The sequence below is a fragment of the Crocodylus porosus genome, unplaced genomic scaffold (assembly GCF_001723895.1).
Source record: "Crocodylus porosus isolate Cpor-Errol unplaced genomic scaffold, CroPor_comp1, whole genome shotgun sequence".
Taxonomy (NCBI): Eukaryota; Metazoa; Chordata; order Crocodylia; family Crocodylidae; genus Crocodylus; species Crocodylus porosus.
Window position 1 is genome coordinate 53,483,905 of NW_017728931.1, and position 27,034 is coordinate 53,510,938.

General features: G+C 43.0%; 1 protein-coding gene across 2 annotated transcripts in view; it reads right to left on the reverse strand.

Moving 5' to 3' along the window:
- MKL1 (megakaryoblastic leukemia (translocation) 1) overlaps positions 1-27,034 on the reverse strand; it is a 107,624-nt gene that overhangs the window by 49,909 nt on the left and 30,681 nt on the right. The window contains exon 2 of one of the 2 annotated variants that reach the window (XM_019544980.1): positions 18,692-18,787. The exons of the other annotated variant lie outside the window; for it this stretch is intronic. Coding sequence (XP_019400525.1) covers positions 18,692-18,770 — 79 coding nt within the window. The 5' untranslated portion in view covers positions 18,771-18,787. The remainder of the gene's footprint in view (positions 1-18,691; positions 18,788-27,034) is intronic. 2 annotated transcript variants of the gene reach the window in all.

The following is a 27,034-nucleotide window of genomic DNA, read 5'->3' on the forward strand; positions in this document are numbered from 1 at the left end:
CTTTCTGCAGCTCTGCTTATCCAACAGGAAAAGTCACTATGACACAAAGCCAACAGAAGGATACCAGAGAAAACCACAGCCAAGAGATACCATGGCGGCATGACTGCAAAGCAGTAAATGTTAGTAGAGGGGGTAGCAGGCTGCCCATGCAGAAAGCCCTTGCTTCCAGGGAATCCACAGAGTTTGGGGGTTGGACTTTTGCTTTATTCCAAGCCCCTGTGATCTGTTTACCCAGCATGTTTGGGAAGAAATTCTCTAAGCTCATCCTATATGCTTGGATGGTATTCTTGGCTTGTACTGATCAGACCTGATGAAGAACGTCTCATTCAAAAGCTCATCTAATTCTATTCCAGCTATGTAGTTGCTCCCATAAAAGATCTCACCCTAAGTAATCCTTGCTTCTCAGATCATTTCTGGACCATCACAGCTACTACATCAACTCTTACACTACTAGAAGCTGATTCTCCTCTCCTTTAAATGTCTTTCCTTTATCCCTCATTTTTCCTTTGCTCAATAAGAAGGTATCTCTTAAAAAAATCTTAAAACATGGGTGGATGGAAACTAGGAGCAAAATTCTGTCTTGATGATACAAGTCATTAAAAAACAAACCCTCAAACAAAAAAAAAACATAACCAGTTTCTCTGCATTTATCTCAACAGTCTTCACCACTGAAGCAGCAGTTCCCAAACAGTGGTTTATGGTGTAGGACGGGGGTGGGCAGTTATTTTGAGAGGAGGGCTACTTACTGAGTTTTGGCAAGCTGTCGAGGGCCGCATGGGTAGCCCTGCCCCTTGACAGGTGCCTCGCCCCCTGGTCACCATCTTGGGGTCGGAAGTCCCACCCCTAACCTCTGACCTTTGCCACTGGAAGTCCCTCTCCTTGCCCCTCGAAATACTCCTTTGGGGAGGAGGGTTTGCCATCTTAGGGCAAAAAAGCCCAAATTACATACTAAAAATCAAACACCCATAATAATATATTTTAATTTAATTAAAAAATATATTTTTGTCCTGACTTGTGGGTGTTTGTGCTGTATATGCAGAAATGATTGGATATGGGGGGTTGTGGGGATGTGTGCATGTGGGTATGGATGTGGGTATGGAAGCCATGTAGTGCAGAGTGGGTTGGCAAGAAAGTGGGGAAAGCAGTGTGGGGGAGTGGAAGCGAGCAGGAGCATGGGGCCTGCACCAATGTCCCAGGGCCAGCATTGGCAGGGCCCACAGCAGGGCAGTAAGAGTGCAGGGTGTGGACTGGCAGGGGTCTGTGGAGCTGGGCTGGACTGCACCAGCAGGGAGAGGGGAGCTCGCCCGGCTCCACAGAGCGCATCAGCCGGGACCCCGCGTTCCTGCCTCCCTGCTCTGGGCCCCACTGGCGCTGGTCCAGGCCCCATGCTCCCACCTGGCTGCAGCTGGCTCCCGCACACCTCCTCACTCCCAGAGCCCCTGCCCCAGCCCCGTGGTACAGGTGGGGAGCAGTGCACAGCCCCGACCTCACGCTCACCAGCAGGGGAAAAGCGGCTCCTCCCTCCCCGTGGGCAGCACCCCATGCTGGAGCTGCTCAGAGCCTGTGGGGGCTGTCCTGCCTCTCTGCCACATCACTGCCACCCCACAGGGCAGCGGTGGCAATGGAGAGCAGGCACAGGCAACCCTGTGTGGGCTTGGAGAGGCTGCAGTACGGGACACCAGCCACCGGGAGGGGGTGCCCACTTCTCCCCCATGCTGAGAACCAGCTCGTAACCCACCGCCACTGCTAGCCTGGGCTTCACGCTGGCTCCAGGCTCACCCGTTAGGGTAAGCCAAGGCACCAGTAGTTCAGCACGCAGGAAAGCCTCAACCCTCCCCCTGCTCACCGCCACTGGGTACTGTTTGCTGCAGTCATCTGCCTGGAGCCCACGCCATGCTAGGCTGTGGTGCGGTTGATCCACCACTGCCTCTCTGTTGCACAGTGGTTGCTCCACATAGCCGCTATTGTCATGCTGGGCAGCACAGAGACGGGGGTGAAGCAGCCGCACCAGAGCCTAGCGCGGCGCAGGCTCCAAGTGGGCGGCCTCAGCAAACACCGCCCGGAGGTGCTGAGAAACAGCTTCAGGGGAACAAGCTGGTGCTCAGCACAAGGGAAATGGAACTGGGACTAGCCACCCAGATCAAGGACAACAAGAAGTCCCTTTTTAAATACATAGGGGGCAAAAAGAAGGTACCGGGTAACGTGGGGCCCCTGAAAGACACGCTAGGAAATTTGGTCGTCACACCAGACGACAAAACTAACCTATTTAACAATTTCTTTGCCTCCATCTTCCTGGGCAGGGACCAGATCAGCCCCCGCCACTGGGCTCCCCTCAGGCCCCAGGAGGCACACCTAGGGCAAGAGTTAGTGAGGATCTAGTCAGGGAACTTCTGGAGAGACTGGATGTATTTAAATCAGCTGGTCCGGACAATCTCCACCCCCACCCACTCCTACCGCCCCACTCTGGGCCCCGCCAGCGCTAGCCCCAGGACACAGGCACAGGCCCTGCACTCCCACTCGCTTCCACTCCCCCCTGCCCCTGCCTTCCTGCTCGCCCATCAGCTCCCGGCTGTAGGGCCAGATCATCATGGGGCTCAGCAGGAGCTGGCCTGGCACCCAGGACTGAGGAAATCCTCGTGGTCCTTCCCTGCCTCCCCCACCCCCTTGGCAGGAGCCAGCGGCAGATAAATACTAATTTTCTAAAATTTTTAGGGGCCCTGCGAGTCAGATAGAAGGGCCTTGTGGGCCATATTTTGCCCTCCCCTGGTGTTGTTAAGTCATGGAGGCACAGTATTGATTCTGCTCTTTTTCTGCTGCTTCTAAAAGCACTGAAATCAAGAAGGAACCAGTCTAGCTGTCTCTACTTGACATTTCTCAGGTACATAAAAGAAGGAAGAGAAGAAACAGGAGCAGCTTTTTATCTATCACCAAGACAAAATGAGATAAGACAGGGAAGGAGAAGAGGATGAGATGACCGATGACACATGAAGGACACCATTTGGCACCAAGGGAGCAACAGGAGAAAAGAGAGCTGAAAATATAAGTATCTTGCTACCTTACTTTTCCATGCACAGTAATGGCTGTGATTCCTGCAGGGATGTGAATACAAATGGAGGGGAGGTAATGTGGCTCAAGATTATGCTAGGCTTTCACTTATGCAAAGTCTTGTGAGACATAGATGCCCCAGCAAAGTTATGACTATAAAATACACCAGTTATTTTATCTAGGTGGTTTTGTCCCAAAGGGCTGATTCATTTCTAAGACAGAGAAAATTCCATATTTTTTGCTCACAGTTCTTTGAAAGGGCTAGTGCGCAAAAAATGCACACCCTTAAATTAAAATTCTGGGTCATTAGGCCTGATGAACGTATTCCCTACAGCAAAACTGAAGTCTGATTATCAGATAAGGTGCCAGAAAGTCCTGTTTTAGGGCAGAAGCTTCAGGAAAACAGAACCAAACAGGAATCTTGCAGTGTTTTCAGAAAGTGATGAAATGCGTATCCTCTTTTAATGCTTCAATAATCCTCCTCACTGCTGTGTATATAAAATCAGCCTGTAATTTAGACAAACTGTTGTGAATTATGGATATTGCTAAATGCAAATAATCATCGTTAAACAGCTACAAGAAGACCTACTCTCAGAAGCAGATAACAAACAATACAACAACAAAAGCAAATTGTACTTGTGGCAATACTTGAGAATAGATATTATATCTGTCTTCAATATTCTCCTAAATAATGATAGAATATCCACCCTCAAATATTGCCTGTTGCTATCTACTGTGGACACAGAAGAACAGACTACCTGAAATCCACAAAATCTATCTATCCAGATCAGTGGTTCTCAACCGTTTTAGACTCAAGGCACCGCTCATTAAACTCAATGCACTCTTTGATAAATGCCAGTTCTAAGCTTTACCTAGTTTCTTGACTATGAACAAATAACAGAACAATCTTTTGTTGTAAAGAATTCTTGAGGCCCAGACCAGAATAATTTTGACACTACAGATTCCTATTTGAAATCTCTGGATTTATCTTATGAATCCTATGTAGGTGTTTTTGCATACCTACTATTGCATGGCACCCCACAGCACCCTTAAAAGGATCTCTCAGCACCCCAGGATGCCACGGCACCCTGTTGAGAATCACTCATTTAGATTATTAGAGACTCCTACCCACACCATGGTATTCAATACATTTTTCCACTAAACTTGTTCTCACTATAAGCAAAGCAATGGTAGTTACAGGGTGACAGGCCCAACACACTTTGTCAAGTTTACTTTGTCAAGGCACAGTGTTATAAATCTGCAGTATCCCAACAGTATCGCAATATATTGTATTATAACACAATTTCCCTAACCTCAGTGGACAGGGCAGAACAGAACAGAACAAAACAAAACAATTATTATCTGGTAGAGGTCAAATGTTCTAACCCGGACTGAAGCTCTATTGCAGTAAGTACCATATTCAAAGAAAGGCCCGGGCCATGATGTTAAGAGCTTACAAAGTCCCCAACTCTGAAAACAATTGCATGTGTTCAATTACAACTACATGACCATATCAACTGACTTCTTGGATAGTACTTGTATGCATAAAGCTAAGCACCTGCAAAAGTCATTGCTGGACTGGGATCTAAAGCAGCAAAATACACATTTCATTCTTAATTTCTAAATCATTTACAATGTTTTGCTTTACCCCAGTTCTTATTGACTTTGGTTTGTAATTAACACTAGTGAATTGTTAGTGTGACTTATTTAACTTTATTGTATGTATATTTCAAATTAGTTTTAACTTTTGCCATTGTCTGCTAAGTATTTAACACTGAATTCTTATAGATTATTTTAATCATTGCCATTTTATTTCTATATTTATTCCTAGCATTTCATTTTAAATTTAAGTCTTCACTTTTTAAAAGTTATTTTGAACCTTTATGTAAACCTCACTTCTTTTAAACTCAGTCCAATTGTCTTCCTATAAATGCCAAAATATCCCAATGTCATGAAGTTTGGGCATGCGTAGCAATCATGGCTTTAAACATTCACAGGGATTATTTAATCAGGATTGTAAAGCACTCTTGTGTACATGTAATCTTGTACACATAGCAGAATACCTGAAATGGAAATATCTACAACCAGCCTATGAGCCGGAATACATTTTGTTTGCTTTCAGTGAAATATACTGATTTCCATTAAATCAATTAGTCCCAGAAAAAGGAGTTAGGTGAAACCCAAATGTGAATAGCTAGTCATGAACTGTATTCTATGAAATCTGACCACTGTACAGTTTTGAAAAGTGACCTGTTGCAAGATACATAGGTGGAGAGTTCTACCCAAATATCACACATTAATGTCACTGTGTTGTACACGTGTCTTGTAACCACTATTAACAGATACTGTCTATATTTTCTTTGTCAGAAACTTCTTCATATCCAATTTTTATCTGCCTCCAGTTCTAGAAAATACTTCATAGAAATCAAGTTCCACTGGCAGGCTCTCCATACCAATTTGTGTCACAGTCTGCATTCAGTAGTGAGTGTCCATATCCTTCCATGAAGCAACAAACTCAAGGGATTAATGAACCACCTTTAGAAGAGGAACCTGTAAAGAAATTCTTCAAGACAGCCAATCCAAGATGAACAAAGAAGGTAACAAAATAGATTCCTACACAGAAGAAAAAAGAGTGTGGAAAAAAATAATGGTATAAATAACAAAATGGTCAGTCAATCTGTATGCTCGTACAGTAGCATCACATACAGGCAAGCTGCACACGGAAAAAGAGTTTGGGCTCTTTTTTCACTTTTTATCACACGTAAGGAAAGACAGAAATGTTCCTGCTTCCAAAACTGTGTTGTTGTTTTTTAACATCAGACACTCAAGTCTTTCCTGAAGCACTGTGTGGATTATAAAAGAACATTTTTTTTAGGAAGTAGAGAGTTAAAACGATCTTTCAGATGGTTTAAAGGCTCAAGAGTTTATCCACAGATATCTTTGTCCAAGATTTAATGCCACAATCCCATTTATTAAAGTTAGAGAATTTCCAAGGCATACCTAGAAAACTTATGAAGATATAATTAGAAATTCTGCTGTTAGTCAATATCATTAACTGGAAAATCTTCACATGCCTACTTCAATCACAAAACAACAAGAAGTGACATCAGACAATATGTAGCTCTGCAGCTCACTTTTAATAGTACAGTTTCTGGTGCAGCTCACAGCCCCATCTACCAAGAACCTTTGGAGTAAGGCTTCCCCCAGCTACTTCTCAGTACAGACTAGTAGTTCAGTGATTCAATGCCTCTCACATAAAAGTTAGAAGCACCAGTCAAGAAAATAATCTGCTAGTAAAAATACCACATAGACTCTCCATGGTTACAGCTGTGACACTTCTAAACATGAGAAATGCTGGGTTTTCCTGTTAACTCTGGGCTCGCTTTATATATCCAGTGATGTACACTTCTGGTTCTGTTTTTGCCTGCTAAAAAACCTTGGTCAGTTAAAGTGAAGTCTCAATTAAAGCAAATTTGTTGTAACACGTGTTACAAAATTGCCACTGTTGCTTTGTTGTGTGCACATGGGGGCATAAAATGATCATTTAGAAGGTGAAGAGATCAGCTCTTAATATACCAACACAGAAAAGGCATGGCAGCAAATTTAAACTAAGTGGCTACAGAATTTCATTTCTATTTAATGTCCCAGATAGAGTAGCTACACTGACCCTTATTTCATGGGACCTAATATGACGGCAGTTTTGTCCGTCACCAATATTCACAGTATATTCAAAACAGACATAGGGCTTCTCTTATCTGGTTGGCATTATAGCCACTGGCTGTCATCCAAGTCCCTCCCTCCCAAGCCTCACACAACAGGAATGGAATTACCCTGCTCTTTATCCCAAGCAATGAAAATTACTCCATTGCTTCCCCATGGTCTCTGGAGAACACAACCAACAGACATTACCGCCGATATTTAGCTGAAGGTCATGGTCATCATGCCGCAGTAATCTTCTACCTTCTCTATAGGTTCCCACATACCATTCAGCTCCTACATTTATTTTTTAAACTTGCTCATCATTGTTACCCCATCCATCTTGATATTAAAAGATGGACTGGATTCCCAAAATTTGCAGCATCCACTAAAGAGCACATCAATCAAATTCTCCAACGTGTTGTGAGGAGGGTAGCCTATCATACATGCCCTGAGATTCCTGAAACTATACACCCATGCCATGTCCCTGTTACCTTGTCCTCTCCCCCCTACTTTTGTTTATTCACATGCTGCAAATTTTTCAAACCCTAAATTCCAAGCTGTCTGGGACCAAGACTGACTTTTTGATGTATACATGCTGCTGAGCATAACGAGGCCCCCCCAGTAGCTAACATGGTCCTAAGTGCAATCATAACAGGAATAAGAAAACTGAGTCCAGATTTGTATTACCAAAGAACCAAAACATACTGGTTCAAGCTGGTCTGCATGACCATAAACCCAGTAAAGATGTGGTCTTTGCTTTGCCCAGCTTACATCCATGTGACACAACAGAGTCATTAGCAATAAAACAGTGGTAATGGAGTCAGGCATGAGGGTTCCATTAACTTGTTTCTTTTTTAAATAAAGAAAAAAAAAGGTCCCCTTCATCTCCCCCTTCTGAGAGGCAAGAGGCAGAAGCAAAGCTTTAACAGATTTGAAAGGCATGAGGGAGACAGCTCAGCACATAGGTTCAGGAAGGATGCTCAGGCACATGTATGGCAATGGGGGAGATAGGGAACCTTGGGAATGGGAGAAGTGGAGAAAGAGCATCAACACCATCATATCATTTATGAAACAAAAGTAAGGGGAACGGGCACTGAGAGACAGACAAGATCAAATAGCACAGGGCCTTCTTTGAATACTGCTTTAATGGGGACCAAATGATGCAGCAGGACTATTACTTGGAACATTTCCAGCATGCACTGAGGACTTTCCAGTGATAAACAGCCAACTCCTACAGCTGCAGCCAACATCTACGAAGTTACCGTTCCTTTTTCCACAGAAAGTAATCAGAAAGCATGAAAGTACCACTTTGAACTTAAGGTAAACTCCTTGATCAAACTGTTGAAAACAGGGCACATCTACACACGCCCCTACAGCAGCAGTTCTCAACCTTTTGCACCTTATTTCCCACCAACCATTTTGTCAAAAAACCCTGATCCCACCATGATAAAAACAAAACCCCACAAAATTGAACTGTTCGAGATATCTGCTGATTCATCTATTTGAAGCGCAAACAACCAGTGCAGACACATCCCACTGGTTGAGAAACACTGCCCTACAGCACCGTTGTCACTGCACCAACATTTAGCACTTCCTTTTAGAAGTACTAAATGACGGCGCAATAACAGCCCGTACTGCGCCGTGCTGGCAGCACACAATTATTTTTAGCTGCTACGTCACTGAAGCAACAGCTATACTAAGGGAGCGCATTGCTAGTGACATAGCTGAACATCACGGTTTGTGCCCACCGATGCTACACTGCTGTAGCACACTGCTATAGCGACATAGTGTCATGTATAGACACACCCACTGACACTTCCCTTTGAAGGCTGATCTGCTAGCATCACCCAATTACCTCGTCAGTGCACAACTAGGCAAACACAGCTAACATTAGGTTGAACAAACAGTGGTTGTATAGATATCAGCTGCATTGCTACTAGACAGGTGCTTCAGAATCAGTTTCAGTTACCATAACATTATATTGACCTTTTAATCCTGGTTGACCAGAGTCATCATGATGAATGCTGAACTTAGAAAGGATTTAAGGCGATGCAAAAAGGAATGACCCCACCAGATGTCACTTCTCATCATTGGAAAGGACCTGTGGCCAAAAGCAGTGCCTTCAGTTTATCATTGACTTCCCCACAGTTTTCACAACAGCTGTCCTTAGGTTTGGTCTAACATGATACTGCAAAACTGCAGATCAGAGAGTTTAACTTGTGTATTTTCTTGGAAAGGCACATAACTGCATTAAATGAACAATAAACTGTAGTTATTTCTACAGCTTGAATAGACTGGCCCATAAGATCATTTGAGCAGTAGCCTAGAGCAGTGGTTTTCAACTTGTGGTCTATGAGGTCCACAGACTATGTTTAATGAGTCCACAAAAGATGATATGACCAATCAAAAGTATGTGACTACACACACTTACAATTCAAAGGGGTCTGCACCGCCATTCAAAATTTTTTAGGGGTCTGCAAATGAAAAAAGTAGAAGCACTGGCCAAAAGCACTCTGGTTTTTTTCCACCTTCCCCTAAAAAATCTAAATTGGGTACCTTGGTCCCACAAAACATGCTATTGTTCCAGTTAGCAACAATCACATTTAAATATACTTGTAGCTCATGAAGTGATACTTCTCTGACAGGTGACCATGGCTGTTATTTGTCATGAGGAACAAGTATATTACCTCACCTTCGCTGTTCTGAAAAAGGAAAGGCAAAACTGGCAGTAAGGTTCGGGGCCCACTACATGGATGAGCATCAACCCACAAGACCCTCACAGGATACAGAACAGTTTCCCCTAGGCCTGTTCCGAAATGGGTGAAGGCCATGTCAAATTCCATTATATCTCATCCTCTACTACAGATCGGTAGAGAAACGTCCTCCTGTAAGATTCTGAACTAGAATTTATTGGGGCAGCAGGTGACAGGATCATAATTCAGTGCTCATGGAAAGCTGCACAGATGGAGTTGGACCATGCGAGGAAAGGGGTTTTCTAAGCAAGCACTTCTATTTTATATTTCTTTTACATTCCCGTGACTTAAAATCTATAACAGAACAGCTAAGAATTCGGGGGGCAGATGACAGACAGTTTATAGAAGCCAGTATAAATACTGGCAAGATTTATGCAAACAGTTTGATCTGGCTTTGAAGTCACTGTGGGCAGCAACCACAAAATCCTGTCTGTCTTGGACAGAGAAACCATGGCAGCATCTTCCTAGCAAGAACTGCTAAAGTTAGTTTCACTGCAAAAGCAGGTTCCTTACGCAATGCAGGCAGACTCTCAGAGTTCAGGTATCCCAGTTCGTTTTCTGAAAAGCATCAGCTTTTCACTAATTGGCAGGAAGTCTGCAGCATCAGACACTTCTGTGCCATTTAAAAGTGTAAACATACACTGAATTTATTTTTAAACAGCAAATAACTGCAGGGTACATCCAACTGTTTTCCAAGCATTCTTCACAGTGGTTGCCAGTACAGGGATAGATCACTCTTTCAGCCTCCTGTGGGAGGCCCTTTACCTCATTTACACTCTGAACAAAATGCAGTTTATAGGGCAAGGGAGTTGTCACTGCAAATTTCACTTGGTATCATTGCTGCTCAAAACACTGTTGGCATACACACAAAAGACAGCATCCCTACACACTTTGTTCTGTCATTTTCTACATGTATCAGCTCCTTTGCATCTCCCTGCTTTTGCATGTGTAAGCCTCGCTGTGCTTTCATTTTTGTGTTACTTCCTGCTAGGAGAGAGTTTCACAGTAGATGTTTTTGAGAACTGAATTAGATGACTGCGCAGTAAACAAGCCAGCCTACCCCTCTCCTCTTCCCAGCATGAAAATAGCTAGGGCTAAAGCAACAGCTGGGGATCATTACACTGACAGGAATAGTTTGGTAGACTCCAACAGGGGAGAGCATGTCAACTAAAAAAACATTAGGGAAACAGAACGGAAAAAGAAGAGCCCAGAGATAGCAGCCTAGGGTACAACTTTCCAACCATGTACTGGACTGATCTCTGAAAAGTCAGACAGACACTGTCAAGAGCCCTTTTCCAACATTTTCATGTTGCCCTTCATCACATCTCCAATCTTCACTGTCAAAGATGTCATGTCAGGGACATGCATCACACCTCATTCTTCCTCAGCACTCTGTGCCTTTGGAGAGCATTTGCAAATACAACAGCTGAATGGATCCCAGATGCATATTTTGTATATGGTATCCAGGTTGTAGCCAGACTGGTCTAGTAGCAAAATCAATCAGGACTTGTGGCAGAGGTGGTATCTTTTATTAGACCAAGTAGATTTTTTTGCAAAAATCTAGTTGGTCTAATAAAAGTTATCAGCCCCCATAAGTCCTGATTGATTTATTTTGTATATGTCACTGTTATGCCACAATAGACTCGAGCTGGTCAGTTCCTTGAATAAGGGACACATGGCTCCTAATAAGCAGTTCATTCAGTATACAGGATATAGCAATCATACTGCTGAGACATAAAAGAAACATACTGCAAACATAAGATACTAAAACGGATGCCATCTATCTACATATGTATCTCCCACAGCTCTTCAGATATATTTGTGGTTCATACTGAACTTGGAAGACAGACTGATTCATCATACAGAAAACATGGATTCCATATTTAGTCTAATTTTCCAGAGGGCTCAAAGAACAGATGCCCAGAAACAGACCTCTTCTTAGGAGTCTGTACATTTTGGTTAGACCTTCCTATGACAGCAACTTAACAAGTTTGTGTTCATGTGTCCTCTTCTGCCCTCTACTGAATATAATGTTAAATTCATTTCTCAAACTAGTAGTTTTGTCCTCTAGTGCAGTGGTCTCCAAACTTTTTTGATCGCGCACCCCTATCAGTAAAAAAATGTTGAGCACGCACCCCCAATATATGTATGTTTATATAAATATACATATAAATAGAAGTTCTAATATTTTCTTCCCACACCCCAATGGATCGTCTTGCGCACCCCGTGAGGTGCGCGCACCCCACTTTGGAGACCACCCCTCTAGTGGCCAGAGGCACTACAATAAATAACAAAGAGACTTCTACTCATGCACTTTATACATTGCTCTATGCTTGCTCTTTCACAGCATCTGACAAAGTAAACTCAAATTCACAAAAAACTTATGCTCTCTATATATCTAATTCAGTTAATCTATAAGGTGCATATCTACTCTGCCTTTTGGCTTCCTTTCCTTCAACAGTTAAAAAACAAGCTTTGACAAGAACTTGTCTAGTTTCTGACATCTTCAAAGTACAGCGCAGACATTAAGGATTCCCACCCTGCTCACAGACATGCCACACCAGGAGATTCTTCCTACTGTACAGACAGTGAAAGAAAAGGAGGTTAAGTAAGTAATATGCTTACAGTCACAGAATGGGACACTAACAGAGCCAGGATTAGAGAACAGGAAGATTTTGTGTTACATTCCCAAAATTAATCCCCAAGGTAATGCTGCCCCTTCTATTTATCAGACTGTCCCTGTAATTACATGTGTGGCATATGCTAAAAGTGTTTTTCATTTTTCTCCAAAGCATCTCATACACTTCAATTTTCCATATTCGGTTTGTGACAATGAGAATCAATGGCAAAAAACTGGGTTCAATTGCTCAAGCTGTTTCTAAGATAAAGATTTTTGGGGGGAAAAAAAGGTGTAATTCAATATTGAAAGAGACTTGACCAGTTTTGGCAGGTCAGCTCTCAAAATAACTTTTAAAAAAGTGTTTAGTTCAAGAGCACTTAAATACAGCTGATGCACACACATGGAGAAGTGGGGGTATTTACTGTGGAGTTCTTCACTTCAGATGTCACGCTATGAACCTTTACCTGGCTCCATGAAGTTTTCAAAAGCTAGTAATGTCCCCCCTCCCATTCTAGGTCATATATTGGAAAATAGAAAGCAAAAGTTGAGCAGACTTCTGAGGTACTCAGAAGCCCCCTCACACCAAAGGACTCTTGCAAAAGAACTGCTAGAGGATCTTCGAACTCTGCCAAGATTTTACTAACACTTGCTCTGGCACACACCCACTTTGGAAAATATGAACAAGCCTGGCTTCACTTTCCTGTCCCCAACCCACTAATGCATGGTAGAGATCAGCAATTCACGTATCACTTTCTAAAACTGTTGTGAAGTAACTAGTAGGCACGTCATGCTCACATACCACCAGTGGCCTGGGGCAGGGGAGTGAAGCAAAATCTAATCCAGCAGCAGCTGATTCTCAGTGCAGCACAGGGTGACTAAGGAATGGAAAAATATTTCCTAGATATACAGAGGATTCCTAATTTCAAGGATCTGCATTTGCAAACTGGAATATAGTCCATCTTGGTGAAGAGGGGGAAGAGACTGGCACTAATTCCTATGAGTGGTGGAAGAAGAAGAATAAAGTGCAGGTATCTTCTCCTCTTGGTAGTACAGAAGGAAGCAGGCTATGTTCCAGCTGGAGATAGTATACTGCCCAAGTAGTTTCAACAACTCTAACCGGGATCCCAGAGATTCTCTCAGGATTTATACCCTAGAGTGAATGTGCTTTCCCATAGCGTGTAAGGTCTGGCTCTGCTATTATAGAAGTGCAGTGCATGTGGAAGCACAAATACAGCTGGAATCCTGAGAATGCAGGAGAATGAATGGAAGAGCAGTGAGGTGACAGGGTCATGCCATCTTTTTGCTATGGTGGCAGTTATTTGCCTTTCTTTTCTTTTGACAGGAAAAGATTAGCCAGCGTCCACTTCTCTTTCTGCCTGCCCTCAAACAATAGACAGTGAGTGCAAGCTGTGCATTATATTTGTATCCTATATTCACTGACTACTAAGATGAGGTTGTCAGATATGTAATCTTCAGACACAGTCTGCCAAACTGTTTAAAGGATCAGAATAATTCAGGAATTCAGCATTCCTTATTCATTTCAATTGAGACAACACCCGGCTAAATTCCACTGACACGGACAACAGAGAATTCCACCTTCCCTTCACCTGGGCACTGATCAAGAGCTCTTTGACAGGACAGCAGCTACCTAACACCTCTCTATGTAACCCTCCCATCAAGCTGAGGGTATTCGTTCCAAGTATCTCACTGGATTCCCTGCATAGAAACCAGTGCCTTGGGAAAACAGGGCCAACAGAAAATCTTCTTACTGATGAAACACCTTTAGGTCCAATGGAAATGTGGAAGATGAAACGGAAGTCAAGTCAAAGCTACAGATTAGTTAAAATTAAAAATATGGAAACCAGTGATTCACCAGAGTTGGCAGCAGGTCTGAGTTACTGCCTCTACCTAAGAGGCACCAACTGTCCTAGTGCCTAATACATCTGCATCTCTGCCAGGTTTGCTTTTTCTATTTAATATAAGGGTTTGGACAGAAGCTTTGTAGCTTTGTCTGTAATCCAGGAGCTGCTTAATGGAGAAAAATAAATACATCTAGCTGCTAATATCCTTTACCATGTACTGGTCATCTCTTGCCTTGATCACTGTAATCTTCCATCTGACCCCTTGGCTCTCAACTTTCTCCTCCTCAGCCCTCCTGCCCTTTACAGCCTAGCTCTGTCCAAAATTCCACTGCTAAAGTCATCTTCCTCTCCTTTCACTCATATCACATCAGCTCTTTGAATGCAGCTACTGACTTTTTCTTTAGCACATCATGTTCAAGATCCTTGTCCTCATCTACAGGACAATTATAATCCAGTCCTAGTTAACCCTCCCATTACTCCTCTTGTTTTATACTTACCATTTTCTTCCCTCACTCCTGTTTGTGGCCATCTACTGTGTTGTCCATTTTGCCTAATACTTCCTTACCTACCTCCTCTTCTTTCCTTCATACTTACCCTTCCAAGCAGCTTCTTCCTTCTCACTACCCACAGCACCCTCCATACTCATTCTAAACTTTGACATGTGTCTTGTATTTAGAAGTGTTTTGGATAGGAAATTTGTCTCATTTGCTTGTGAAAGTACTGCACCAATTTACAGCACACCTGGAAATACATAAAAATATATTTAGGTGTTCACTGAGAAGCTCCTTCTCCAGAAATTTATGGAACTTTGTACCAAAAACACCACTTTGGGAAGCATGCTGCACCTTCCGATTTCAGGCTTCTGGTACTCATGACAAAAGGAAAGCCTTACACTTCTCACTAAAACTTGCTCACAGAAGACCTCCATGCACTGAAGAGAGGAAGAAATGAGAAAGTAGAAATACTGAAAGCCTCCCAAGAACGAAGTATTGGCAAGACACCACACACGCTGCACTAACACTTCCTTGTGGGCATGCTTTTAAGTAGTTTGGAGCATAGATCATAGGAGCCAGCGGGAAACCTCCAAATCTGGATGTTTGCCGAGGATGGGCAGGGAACTTAATGCAAACACACACACAAAAACCTAAGTGAAACAGGGTAGAGGCCACTAACCTTCCCGCAAGCTGTGGTATGAGTCCTGACATGTGCTTGAACAACTCTTCCCCTGCTTTGACACAGTCTCTGCAAGCGGCAAAATCCCAGCATAGGCAGGCTGAAGGGTCTTGGCTTTATCCAACATTGTAGAGAAAGACCCAGGGTCAGAAAAGGCAGATCCAGTAATATAGGAAATGTCTCAGATCAGTGAAAAGGCTATTTAATTTTCATAAAAGGCTCAGTCACAATCCCCCTTTACCCAAATATCTGTCGCTGTACTGAGAGACCTGCTTCACTGCTAAGCTCCACAGCTGCACCTGCACAGGGACAGACAGACGCTGACGGCAGTGACAAATCCTGAAAGCTAACTTCTAAAGATCCAAAACAATGAGTCTCCAAGGAAAAAAATTTCTTCCTGTCAACTCTAAATTCCCTTGAAGTTTTTCATTGAAACGTCCCTGCTTCAACAAGTACGTGGATGTATTCAGGTTCTCAATATGCAGAATTCTGCATATCGGGGGTAACCTCCCTCACAGAACTGCTTGCAGGGACAGCCAACCTCATTCACCCAAAATAGTGAACAGTTGCTTTCTCTACTCAGAGCCCAGACACCTGCCAGACAAGCAATGTCATGTGACCTCATCTATCCCTCTCCTCCTCCCCCTCTCCACCTACCAACTATAAGCACACTGTGCCCATGGCTAGGAGATGAGCTCTTGCTGTCCTGTTTCCTTCCCAGTCTGGAAAGATATTGAATTTTAGCTGGGGTGGAAGGCTAGAATGACAAACTGGTACACTGGAAGCAGTGGCACTGCCAGCTTGCATTCCCTTCTTCCAATGTACCTGCACCCTGACCTGAAAGAAACACTGCCCAGGTAAAAGTAATTGACAGAGTTCAGCTTCCAGCCACTCTGCTGAAAGTGGAAATAAGGCTGGAGAATCCATACCAGTTTGGACATAGTGGCAGTTTGGACACACTGGCTTTGTTCCACTAGCAACTTGCTTTGCACATATCTTCACACACATGTCATATAGTTGCAACCTTTAGTCCAGGAATACTGACTTGCAGCCTGAAGTGGAAAAATCCTGTGTATCCTAATCCCCCGAGCCATCCAACACCCACCCTCACCAGTGCTTTTTCAGGTGGTAGAGAATGCATGAGGCTAAGGGTGGGAAAGGCAGGAACATACACCACTGGAATAGCTTAACTACCCACAGGGCATAAAGACATTCCAGCATCTTTTCCAAAAGACTGCCACTTTGCTGAGCGCTAGATAGCATCCTATTCATATGAGATAGAGCAGACAGATCCAAAGAGCCACTGCAAAGAAAAAGAGGAAGAGCCATTCCCAACCAGTTGAAGGCTAATGCAATGCAAGGCTCTAACAGTTCAGTCTCAGCTTTCCAGCTCTAAATGTCAAGACAGGAATTTCTCTCCTCCGGGAACAGTTGGAGAATCATTCAATCCCTGTGCTGAACAAGCCTGGTGTAAGAACCACATGGAAAATCTGGTTAGTATTAAAGGCAAATTCACTTAATCTATTTTCTTGGGAAAAAAAGCCTTAGAAATAATATTCTCTGAGCACTTCTCCTGTTGTTAAGATCTGCCTACATTAATGATGGAGAACCTGATTTAATGTAAAAGCCATCAGGATTACATTTCTTTCCTGATCTCACCCAGCCCTTGACTTTCTGACTAATGTCCAAGACACTTAAAAGCAAATGAAACTGTTCTGGCAAAAACAATTTTGCACAAAAGCAGAACCACAGCTAAATCAATATGGAGATGGAGATTCATTTTACTGGTTTAGATTAGGTTGTTGCATCTGCTACCATTAGATCATTGTGCAATTTAAATTAGATTGTTATAACTGCATCTGCCACTCTGCCAGTTCTTGTAGCTAAAAGGAAAAGAAATTGCTATTGTGCATGTGGAATCAGTTTTTAAACCTAAGTTTCATTGCTGCAAGTCAGCTTCTTTTTATACAGTTTAAAGATACTCTCCATCTAGAAAAGAGTTCATTTGCTTGTACTTCTGACCTAAAAAGTACTCATCTAGCTCCCTTTCTTGCAAAACCTAAGGATGTCACACAAAGTTATAATGCAAGCTGAAGCCCTCTCCGTTGCTCCCACAATGCTAACTTTGCCATGGATTTGGGCTGAGGTACAGAAAGCTGCCTGCAGCTCAGGTTAGAGTCTCACGTGGCAATGTGAAATGAGGATCTGGTATTTCTGACTAAAAAAATACAGAAAAATGTTGAACTCGGTCAAAAAACAGAACAAAACAAAGGTAAAAAATTACCTCAATTCTGTCCTGTGGTGACTCCACAAGGCTAAAAATCAAACATGTCATTAAAAGTCAGGTTCATCAAGTACCAAAAGTTTTGTGTGTTAAGAATATATAAGGACACTACTGGACAAAGGTACATTTATTGGGTGGGGGAGGGTCCTCATGTCACATTTCTTACCTTATCATGAATTTCTAAATTCCCTGCATTTATAATGCTTGGGCTGGTAATAAGACACAACCCCTATGATAATTTTTAACCCTGAATTTCCAATGCGTATTCTCAACTGTTGTCTAACTTAGTCTGGATCTTTCAAGTTGTTCCCTGCAGGTAGGACACTATACCTAAGTAGTGAAGTTAGCAGGACTCCACAAAGGGCCAGCCATCTACCCACGTAGGGCAGCTTGTCCAGTCAGTTGCATACATTTCTCCCTTGCTAAAAAAGATTATTTGGATGTTTAAAACCAAAATTAGCTTCTGGTTACACTATTTAAAAGGTGGTCTACCAGAAAGTGGAAGTTTTCGTTAACATTTAAGTCAGTATTCTTTTAAACACCTGACCTTCTCTTGAAGACATCATTTTGGCATATTCTGCTACCAATTTAGAGGGGAAAAGTTTTTTTCAAAGCTCCAAAGGCAACACTGTTTCATTTCTATCCTTGTCCTTAATGGTACAAACATCCTGCCATAGAGATTTGTCTGTCCTCCAGTCTAGTGCTATGCTTAGTAGGATCATATTAAAGCTATATGCCACTCCAGAGCAAATATAAGTATGTTTTTTGGTACATCTCATGTACACTATATGACCAAATGCTAGCAGGCAACCAAAACACACATCATTAGCCTATTTACATACACCTTAGTGTAATTTACTACTCTAGCTGACTTACAGAACTAAACATTACAAAAATTAGCACAGCTACTAACCATGCATTTTGTTTTAAAAATACACCTTTAAAAGAACAGTCCTGTGAATCACTCATGTAATGTAGTTCTATGAAAAGCAGATCTTAGTGAAAGACTCAGAAACAACAGAGAGAATGGTTACCCTACGATAACTGTGGTTTGCAATGTTAAAATCAGTGTGGATTCCACTCTAGACATACATTTCATTTGCACAAGCCTGGAATGAATGAGCCCTGTGCCACCTCATACTTCCATGTGAGGACACGAAGGGCAGAGCAAGCGTAACCCTCCCTCAGATCTCTTACAATTCCAGGGCAAATGGAACTGAGGTCTCAAATTTGGGATGGAGGGATCCACACTTACTGCAGGAAGTAATCATTCTCTCCAAGTGGCAGCATGAATCCAAACGCAGACTGGCAAGCAATCCATTCTTCATTCCCATCCTCCTGAAGGTATCATCTATATTAATCAAATAAAGACTGTAGTACTGGTATCCAAATTTGGCATCTGATCTAACAGCTAGTCCAATACATGTTTGAGGGTCACATAATGTGAGGGTTGCTGCTTGTAGCTGCTTTGCAGATTTCAGATATCTCCATACTGCAGAAGTAGACCAGGGATATCAGCTGAGCCCTGGCGGAATAAGCCTTAACCATCAAAGGAAGAGTAACATTGGCCAAATGCTAACAGCAAGATACAGCATATTACCCATCTCTGACAGACTGATGAAGAAGTTTGTCCCTGGTAGTTGACAGATTTCTCCTGTCCTGGTCTGCAGACTTTACTATTGTTAAAGGTGGTGCTTTTTTATGACATATGCAATGGAACTCCATCATGGGACCTGTGGGAAAGTGGGCTCCAATGAGCCAAAGTGATTTACTGTACAGATACTAGCTAGGCTACAGTTGACCCCTCCAATGCCAGTTATATACCATCTAGCAAAGGATGTTTCAGAGACCCTCTTGGGGTACTGCTGAGAAGTGACCTTAACTTGGTGAGGAAAGATACAATGGTAAAAATGCTATAGGCATAATGTAAGTACCAGGTGCCACAAAGATATATTTTGCTATCAGGTAGAGCTCTTCATTCAGAATCTGTCCTGAAGCAGGCCATGGCCTGTCTCTTTTGGTACCTTATCTTCATCTCTCAAGCCTTCTTCGTGGTCCTAATGATTATCTTCATCTCTCAAGCCTTATTCATGGTCCTAATATTTCAAGTCCTCCTTAGAAGACAAACTCCCTGAATACTGTGAGCTGCACTTGCACTCACTTCATGTATGCTGCTGAGCATCTGAAACAGTCTCTTAGCCCTGGAGTCACCAATACAGAACATAGCACCAAGGCTATCTGTACAAATGGTACTGGCTGGTACTGGTTAATGGTGCAGGTACTGGCTGGTGCTAATTAATGGCTCATTCCATTAATCCTGGTACCCCTTCAAGCTCCTGCAGGAACTAGATATATGGTGCCTGGCTGCTATAGTGCTTGCTGTGGACAGCCACTTCAATCTCCCTTGGAAAATGTATCTTCTCCAGTATCAAACATAACTTTCATCACAGCCTGTTCCAAGAGATGTAACTTGAACTTCCCACCTCTCCATTTTCAAGTCTGGGATGAAAAGGATCTTGCAGGAACATGTCCTTCTTAAGGCACAAAAAACATCTGCTTTGCCCATCAATAAATGGTACAAACTCACTGCTTGAAGGACAGAATTTAAACAGTGGGGGTTTAGAAACCAGCAGGCACAAAGCACTTCACCCTGAGTCTCCTTGGGACTTCTTTTTCCTTTGGAAATCTAAAGAGTTAATAAATAAAAATACCAAGCAAAAAGAAACGTCTTCACAAAAAGACTTGAGTTTCATACTCAAGAAACAGGGGGACAGCTTATATTCCAGATCACTGCCACAGGTGGTGATGGAGACTTGAGGACAGCTTGTGGCTGCTCAGCCCTTTGGTATCCTTGTACAGACGCACTAGAGCACAGAGGGGCCATGTCTGGATGTCCTGGGCACCGTTGTTCACAGGACAGAGGTCATACACATACCACACTGGGAGCCACACACATACCTAAAGAAATTAACGTTATTACCACTGTCTCTCTATTAAGTTTTTTCTCCACCTCCCTTTTTCAGTAGCAGTCTATCTGTTTTATGAATAACAAAGTTAAGAACTTGCAAGGATCTATATTTAAGTTACGTTATGAGAAGATTTCTAAAACAGTGATTTTTAAGAAACCAGATAAAGCAAGATCCTGCCTGGATCTAATTCACTTTTCAACTAGAGCTATAGACTCAGGTGACCGTAGGGGAGGTCTGTCATAATGACTGAATTAAGAGGGAGACAAGGATCAAAAGTTCCTTAAGTGCCTGTGTGAAGGGGGAAAATTGTATTGTCATGGGAGACTTGAATCCAGGATAAAGATCTTATGTAGCCAGTAATAAAAATCATTAATTTCTAAAATTATACATCACTTTGTAGTATAGAAGACTCTGCACCTTACATGAGGTAACTCTTTTAAGAGCACTCTTTAAGAGGGGTCCATTGCTTAACTAAAAAGCCATGATCATTACAGAGAAAGCAAGAAATAGTATCTGAAAAGCAGCCCTCTTAAAAGAATTTAAGGGTCAATTAATTTGTCCACTCTGAACTCTGTTTGATCCTTAGATGCGTATAGTGGGAAAAGTGGGTAGGGGTAGAGACTTTTCCTTCTCCTATAACACTGGTGACACCAGCAACGAAATACTGCACCCAGTTGAGGTGTCAGCACTTTAACAAAGTTGTAGAAAAGTTGGGAAGGGTTCACAAGAGAACCACAGATAAACTAAGCAGGAAAACCGTTCCTGGAAGACTGTTTTAGACTGGATATAAGGAAAAACTTTTACCATCTGAGTCTCCAGAGTCTGAAATAGACATCCACCAGAAGTGGTGCAAGCACCTACTCTGGATACCTTTAAGAAGCACATAGATGCTTATTTTGCTGGGGTAATATGACCCCAGCTCACTCCCTGGCCCTTCGGCAGGTGGCTGGACCCAATGATCTCGTGAGGTCCCTTCCAGTCCTAAAGTCTATGAAATCTATGAACCCACCGACGAACTCCAGTTTGCTTTCTTTTCCCAAAGACAAGTTTGGAATAATGAAAAACCCTTAATTTAGGTCTGAATCCTGAAACTGACACTGCACCATCAGCATACCCCTGTGCTCATGCCATGCTCCCTTGTTTGGAGCCTGGGCTTTTACAAGGCCATACCCTTTCGCTTTTTCCTTTTTCACCCCTCACTTCTCCACAGTGGGTTCTCATCTTTCTTCTCCCCGTTAGCTATAGCAAAATTCATACTCAAAACATAATGTGTGCAGGGATCTGTGTGTCTGTTTAAGAAATGAAGTCCCAACCAGGCATCATTGAGCACTGGCGTAAAGGTGTGGTCAGCTTCCACCCAGATTAACCCTTACTGAGGACCATAAGCCTGCTACCTAAATTTACCCATTTTTCTCTTGAGCACAAAGGGAGGATACTAACATGCTAAACCTAGATCACTCTAAAATGTAGAAGGGTATGATAAAAAATAAAATGACTGAAGTAAGCAGGAATATCACTTTGATGAACGTGGCTCTTCTTTCCACCCAGCAGGGACTGCATTACATAAATGGGAGTTAACAGACATTTCCAGGATCCTGCCTCCTAGCAATAAGGACCTTAAGAAAGAGCTAGAAAAACTACGTTGGGAGTACTCTGCATTCTTGCCTCTACAATTATCAGAAAAACCTGAAGTTTATGTTTTCTGATGCTTCCAACAAGCTGGCAAAAACTACTACAGCCAGCTCAAGAAACTCCTAGTCATGACAAAGGAAGTGAAAGATGGCTCAGTGTTGTGTATTCTTTCAGGAAAAAAACAAGACAGGAAGAGTAGACAGTCCTGGGAATCTGGATCCTTGCCCATCTAGAGAACAGCTCTGCAGCCCCCAACCCACCCTGGGATATACCACTGCCCCCGCTTTCAGCCAGCTGGCTGTCACTTCTTGACAAACTGAGCTTGGAATGCTGTGTGCTGGAGATGTAAAAATAGCTGTCGCGCAGGCTGGAAAATCTATCAGATGATGTCAAAGTAAATTTTTAACTTGGCCCTGCCTCCCCCCCACTTCCTTTTCTATGTCACTTTCTCATTACCTCACTGTCTCTAATTCTGAGAGTGCTTTTCTCTGCATCTTTCAGCTGCCAAAGTGAACTTTACACAACAGCAAGAGCCAGATCAAGCCCCACCACATATACAAACTCTGCCACCCGCCTCATTCCTTGAAACGCATCCAAGGTTTCTCAGTATGCCTTTCCCTGAAAACATGTACACCAAAACCATAAGGCCTGTCTGTAAGACATATGCGCTCAGGGTAAGGAATGCATAGTTAACCCCACTTTAATTTCAGTTTGATTAACTTTCTAGGTCAAATAGCCAAAGTATTGCACAACTGCGGTCTGCACGCTTTGCTAGATGAAATGCTATCCCAGCTAAGCTGCTGCTGCTGTGTCTGCAGATGAAGAATTCAGCATAATGTTATTCAAAATAAAAATACACAACACTTAAATTCACATGAAACCCTCCCAAACAGATTTTTTTTTTCACAATACAGGCTGAGATAGTTTTGTAAAGATCTGGCTCCAACAGCCTGTACATAATCTCTATTACTCTGAAATAATGAAACCCACATAAAAGTTTCTACTCAAAGGGGTCATTCAAAAGCATTCCAACTGTTTTAAGTGTTTCTCTGGCTACCTGGGTGAGAGGGTGGCCACAATAAAGAACTTCAAAGAGACAGAAAGCATTAAATGGAAGAGTTTAGAGTTTCCTATGAAATCACAGCTGATCTCAAGTTTCACATTAATGCCCCCAAGATAGGAAAATACATCACCAATGTGCACTCACTCACATTTTATTTTCTATTTTACTGTTTTGGTTGGTAAGTTTTGTTCAATGCAGGGCAGACACTTATGGCCAAATCCTATTTCACCTGTATATGCCTCATTGCCACTTATATATCCAAATGCTGCTATATACATACTATTTTTTGCACTTATGCAGATATTCTATGTCCACCTACACGGACCCCTGACCTGTGCTTTCCTACTGAGCAGTTTCCAAAAGTGTGGTCCAAAATGAATGGCAACTAGTTATGAGCAAAATGAAGGGACCCTTTCTACCTTGTAGTATAACAACTTAGCATTTATTGCAGATGCAGGGATACCCAGATTCTAGTGCATCAAAACCCAGAAGGGATTTGAACCCACATTCTGTTACTTCCTGGGAAACCAGTCTTCCCACCAGGACATGGGCTAGTATTGTTGAAAACAAACTCCATCTCTCCTTTTCAACTGGAGCCACTCAGCAGCTAGGAAGGGAAGATATGTGCAGTCCTTCATTCCCTCTTGTATCCTTGTGACATGGTATCCAGCAGAATTCACAGATTCATTGGAATCTGACATGGCCACACTGTAAGCACTTCTGCTAAAGCCTTGAACTTGCAACCTCTACACTGTCAACCATGTGCTTTGGCACCCACACCACCCAGCCCCCACATAGAGCCAGGAAAGGTATAAACCAGAGGAAAAACAGCTCAGATAAAGAGCATACACACCTAGAAAGGAGAGGGCTCTGGCTTCTAGCCCTAATGCCTGTTCTTAATGGAGTTTTTGCTTCTAGTATTCAATATTCAATAGGATAGCTTTGTTTTTTCTCTGACTTTCAGTGATTTACACAGGGTTGCATACATACACACCTGCGTGATCCCATTCTGACTACAGACCATATAATGCCAGACTAGAGCCTTCTCAGCATACTGAGAAGGGGAGCACAGGACAAGTACAGTTACAAGGGTGGAAATAGAAGGCAAAAATTTGCAGAAGTGCCAAAAAAATAGGACACAGGGTGTGGACACACACAGCAACCAAACTATTCCAAAATGTCACTGCCTGGAAACTGGATCACCACTGTATAAAGCACTGAGGCTCTGACATCAGGGGGTGGGAGTAAGCACCAAGCCCAGCATGCCTTGCAGTGGGCTGGTGGGGGAAGAATGCTTGTACCTATTCTTTGGGAGTCGGGAGATGACCTGTGGCTGGGGACATTTTCATTTTTCTGCTTTTTCTTCTCTCCTAAACATGAGATCAATAAAGTTCAGAAGCCTGCACTGATCAAACTTTGCAGTGTGCTCGGATGCAAGCTTCTGTATTCCCAGGGGCTAGGGGAGGTGGGGGGAGGGGACATGATGAGGGGCCACAGTCAGGTAAAGAGTGAGGACACAGCTGGGTGTTAGGAAGATAGCTTTTATTGAACAAGTAGTGCAAGTGAGCTCACTGATAAAACAGAAGTGCCAACAAAAGGGGGGCAGGCAGTAGAGTTGTGGCTGTGTACCAGAGAAGCCACCTGTAGCTGTGGGAGGGGACAAATGAATGAAGAACAATGCAACATGGGATGCTGGGAGAATCAACCCAACCTGTACCAAAGAATTCTTGGTGTCCGCACTTAAGGGAACTTGATTTTCCAAGTACAGTTTTCAGTGGTTCCAGACAGCTTCCAGATTTATACCACGTTAACAGGCCTGTGTATCTGTCTACTTCAGTATTGCATGTGTTCATGCACTTCAATGGCAACATTTGGATACCTACCTAAGGGTACAGACACACCTAACAAATGAACCATTGCAAAATGTTACTGACTGGAAACTGGTTCACAATTGCTGCAAATCAGTGTTGTCTATACATGCCACGGCCTAGCATTCCAGGCAGAACGGTCACCTTTTAGACAATGCAATGCTGCGGTTCCAACACCAGGGGGCAGGAGTGAGCACCTGGCGGGGAGTCAGGAAAATCCTGAACCCACACTTTCGGCTAGCAGAGGCTGGGTGACTTGTGGCTGGGGGCGGGGAGTTATTTTTCTACTCTCCTTCTCTCATAAATATGAGATCAATGAAGTTCAGTAGCCTGCACTTGATTGAACTCTGCAGCATGCTTCCCTGATTAGAGGGGAAGGATTGTTTGGACCCACGTTTTTGGGTTCCCAGGGTCTGGGGGACATGATGATGGGCCACAGTTTAATAGGGAGCAAAGACAGAAATGGCTGTTAGAAAGCTTTTAGTGAACAAGCAGTGGCAGGGAACTTATTGATAGAAAAGTACCAACAAAAGAGGGGGTTGGGGGGAAAGAGGCAGTAGAGTTCTGGCTGTTGCAAACCTGAGGGGGGGTAGAGGAGCCATGCAGTGTGAGATACCAGGAAGGCCAACCTGATCTGTGTCACAGAACACTTGGTGTCCATAGCCAACACTTACCTGGTTCACAGTGAACCAGTTCAAAACAGTACTTGATGTTCCAGGTACAATTCTGAACCATTCCAGGAGGCTTTAGACCTGGTTTCATAGGCTTGTACATCTATCCATTTCAGGTTTAAACTGTATTTAAACCAACCTAAATGTTATATATGTCCATACCCTGGGAAACTGGGGTGTAAAGCTGAACTAGGATTTGGCCCTTAGTTTAGAAACCCTGCTGTCAAACTGCTGTCTTAATAACAACTTTGTGTTAAGTATGGTTTTAAACAGAGACTATGAATTCTTATCCCATTACCTGGGTTAGCTTTGGTGACTTCTTTGTTCCTAGAAGTTTAAGCATTGTCCCCTTCCCCCATCTCTCACCCCACGCTGCTTTGTCTTTTGTGTTCAAATCTCTCTCTCTCTCTCATAGTCTACATTCTGCATGTCCTTTCACAGCATCTACCTATTTTGGTTAGTCTATAAAAGTGTCCTCTGATACAGGGGTGTCAAAGATAGGGACTGGGGGCCAGATTCATCCCACAGCAATATTTAACCTGGCTTGTGGGACTCAGAGGGGTGGAGCCCACTGCTAAAATCCAAGATAGGGAGCCCCATGGGGGATAAATGCCAACAACAAGGGGGTGAAGACCACCACTACTATTCTGATGCTGGAGGTGGGTCCAGATCCAGGCCGGAGGCTGGGATGAGCTTAATGTCCCCACTCTAATTGAATCACAGTCTTCCCACCAGCCAAATTCACCCAGAAAAGCACTGCACTTCCTCTAATTCTCAGTGTGGTTCTGTCATCACACCACCCTTGCCACCTAGAGTTGGCTCCTGTTATAACAATATCAATTCCAAATCATTTCATCCCCAAAGCAAAAGAGCTCTAGGAAATCAAATAAAGGGGCAAGAAACTTGCGCCATGTCCAGATAAGAACATACAGTAAGTCTGCTTCATTATGCTCCATAATAGAACATCTCCTTTTTTGCAAATACCTTGTGCTTTAATTTTTATGGATTTGAACTGGGAAAATAAATAAGAACCTTGGAATTGCTACTGAAAGAGCTAAGAGAGGAAGCTCTCTGGCTGCAGGGGAGAAGGAAAGGGAGAGAGGACATGTTCTTTTAATTTGTTTTTAGGAATTTCTTTGAAAATTAGGAATGGGCATAGGGCAGGAAGGATCTACCGCTCTTTATGCTGCAGCATGCCCAGAGTTAAGAAGCTTCTTTCACAGCTGTTCTTGCTGAGCAGAGAAAGTGTTCCCCTTCCCCATTTTGAGTTTTCAGCAATAAGGTCCCTCTTTACATCAGACCCTTACTCCTAACTCTCCCTCCTTCTCTACTGTTCAGGGATTAGCTGGAAGTATTTAGAAACCTCAGTCTACTCCACTGGTTCTCAAGGCAGCC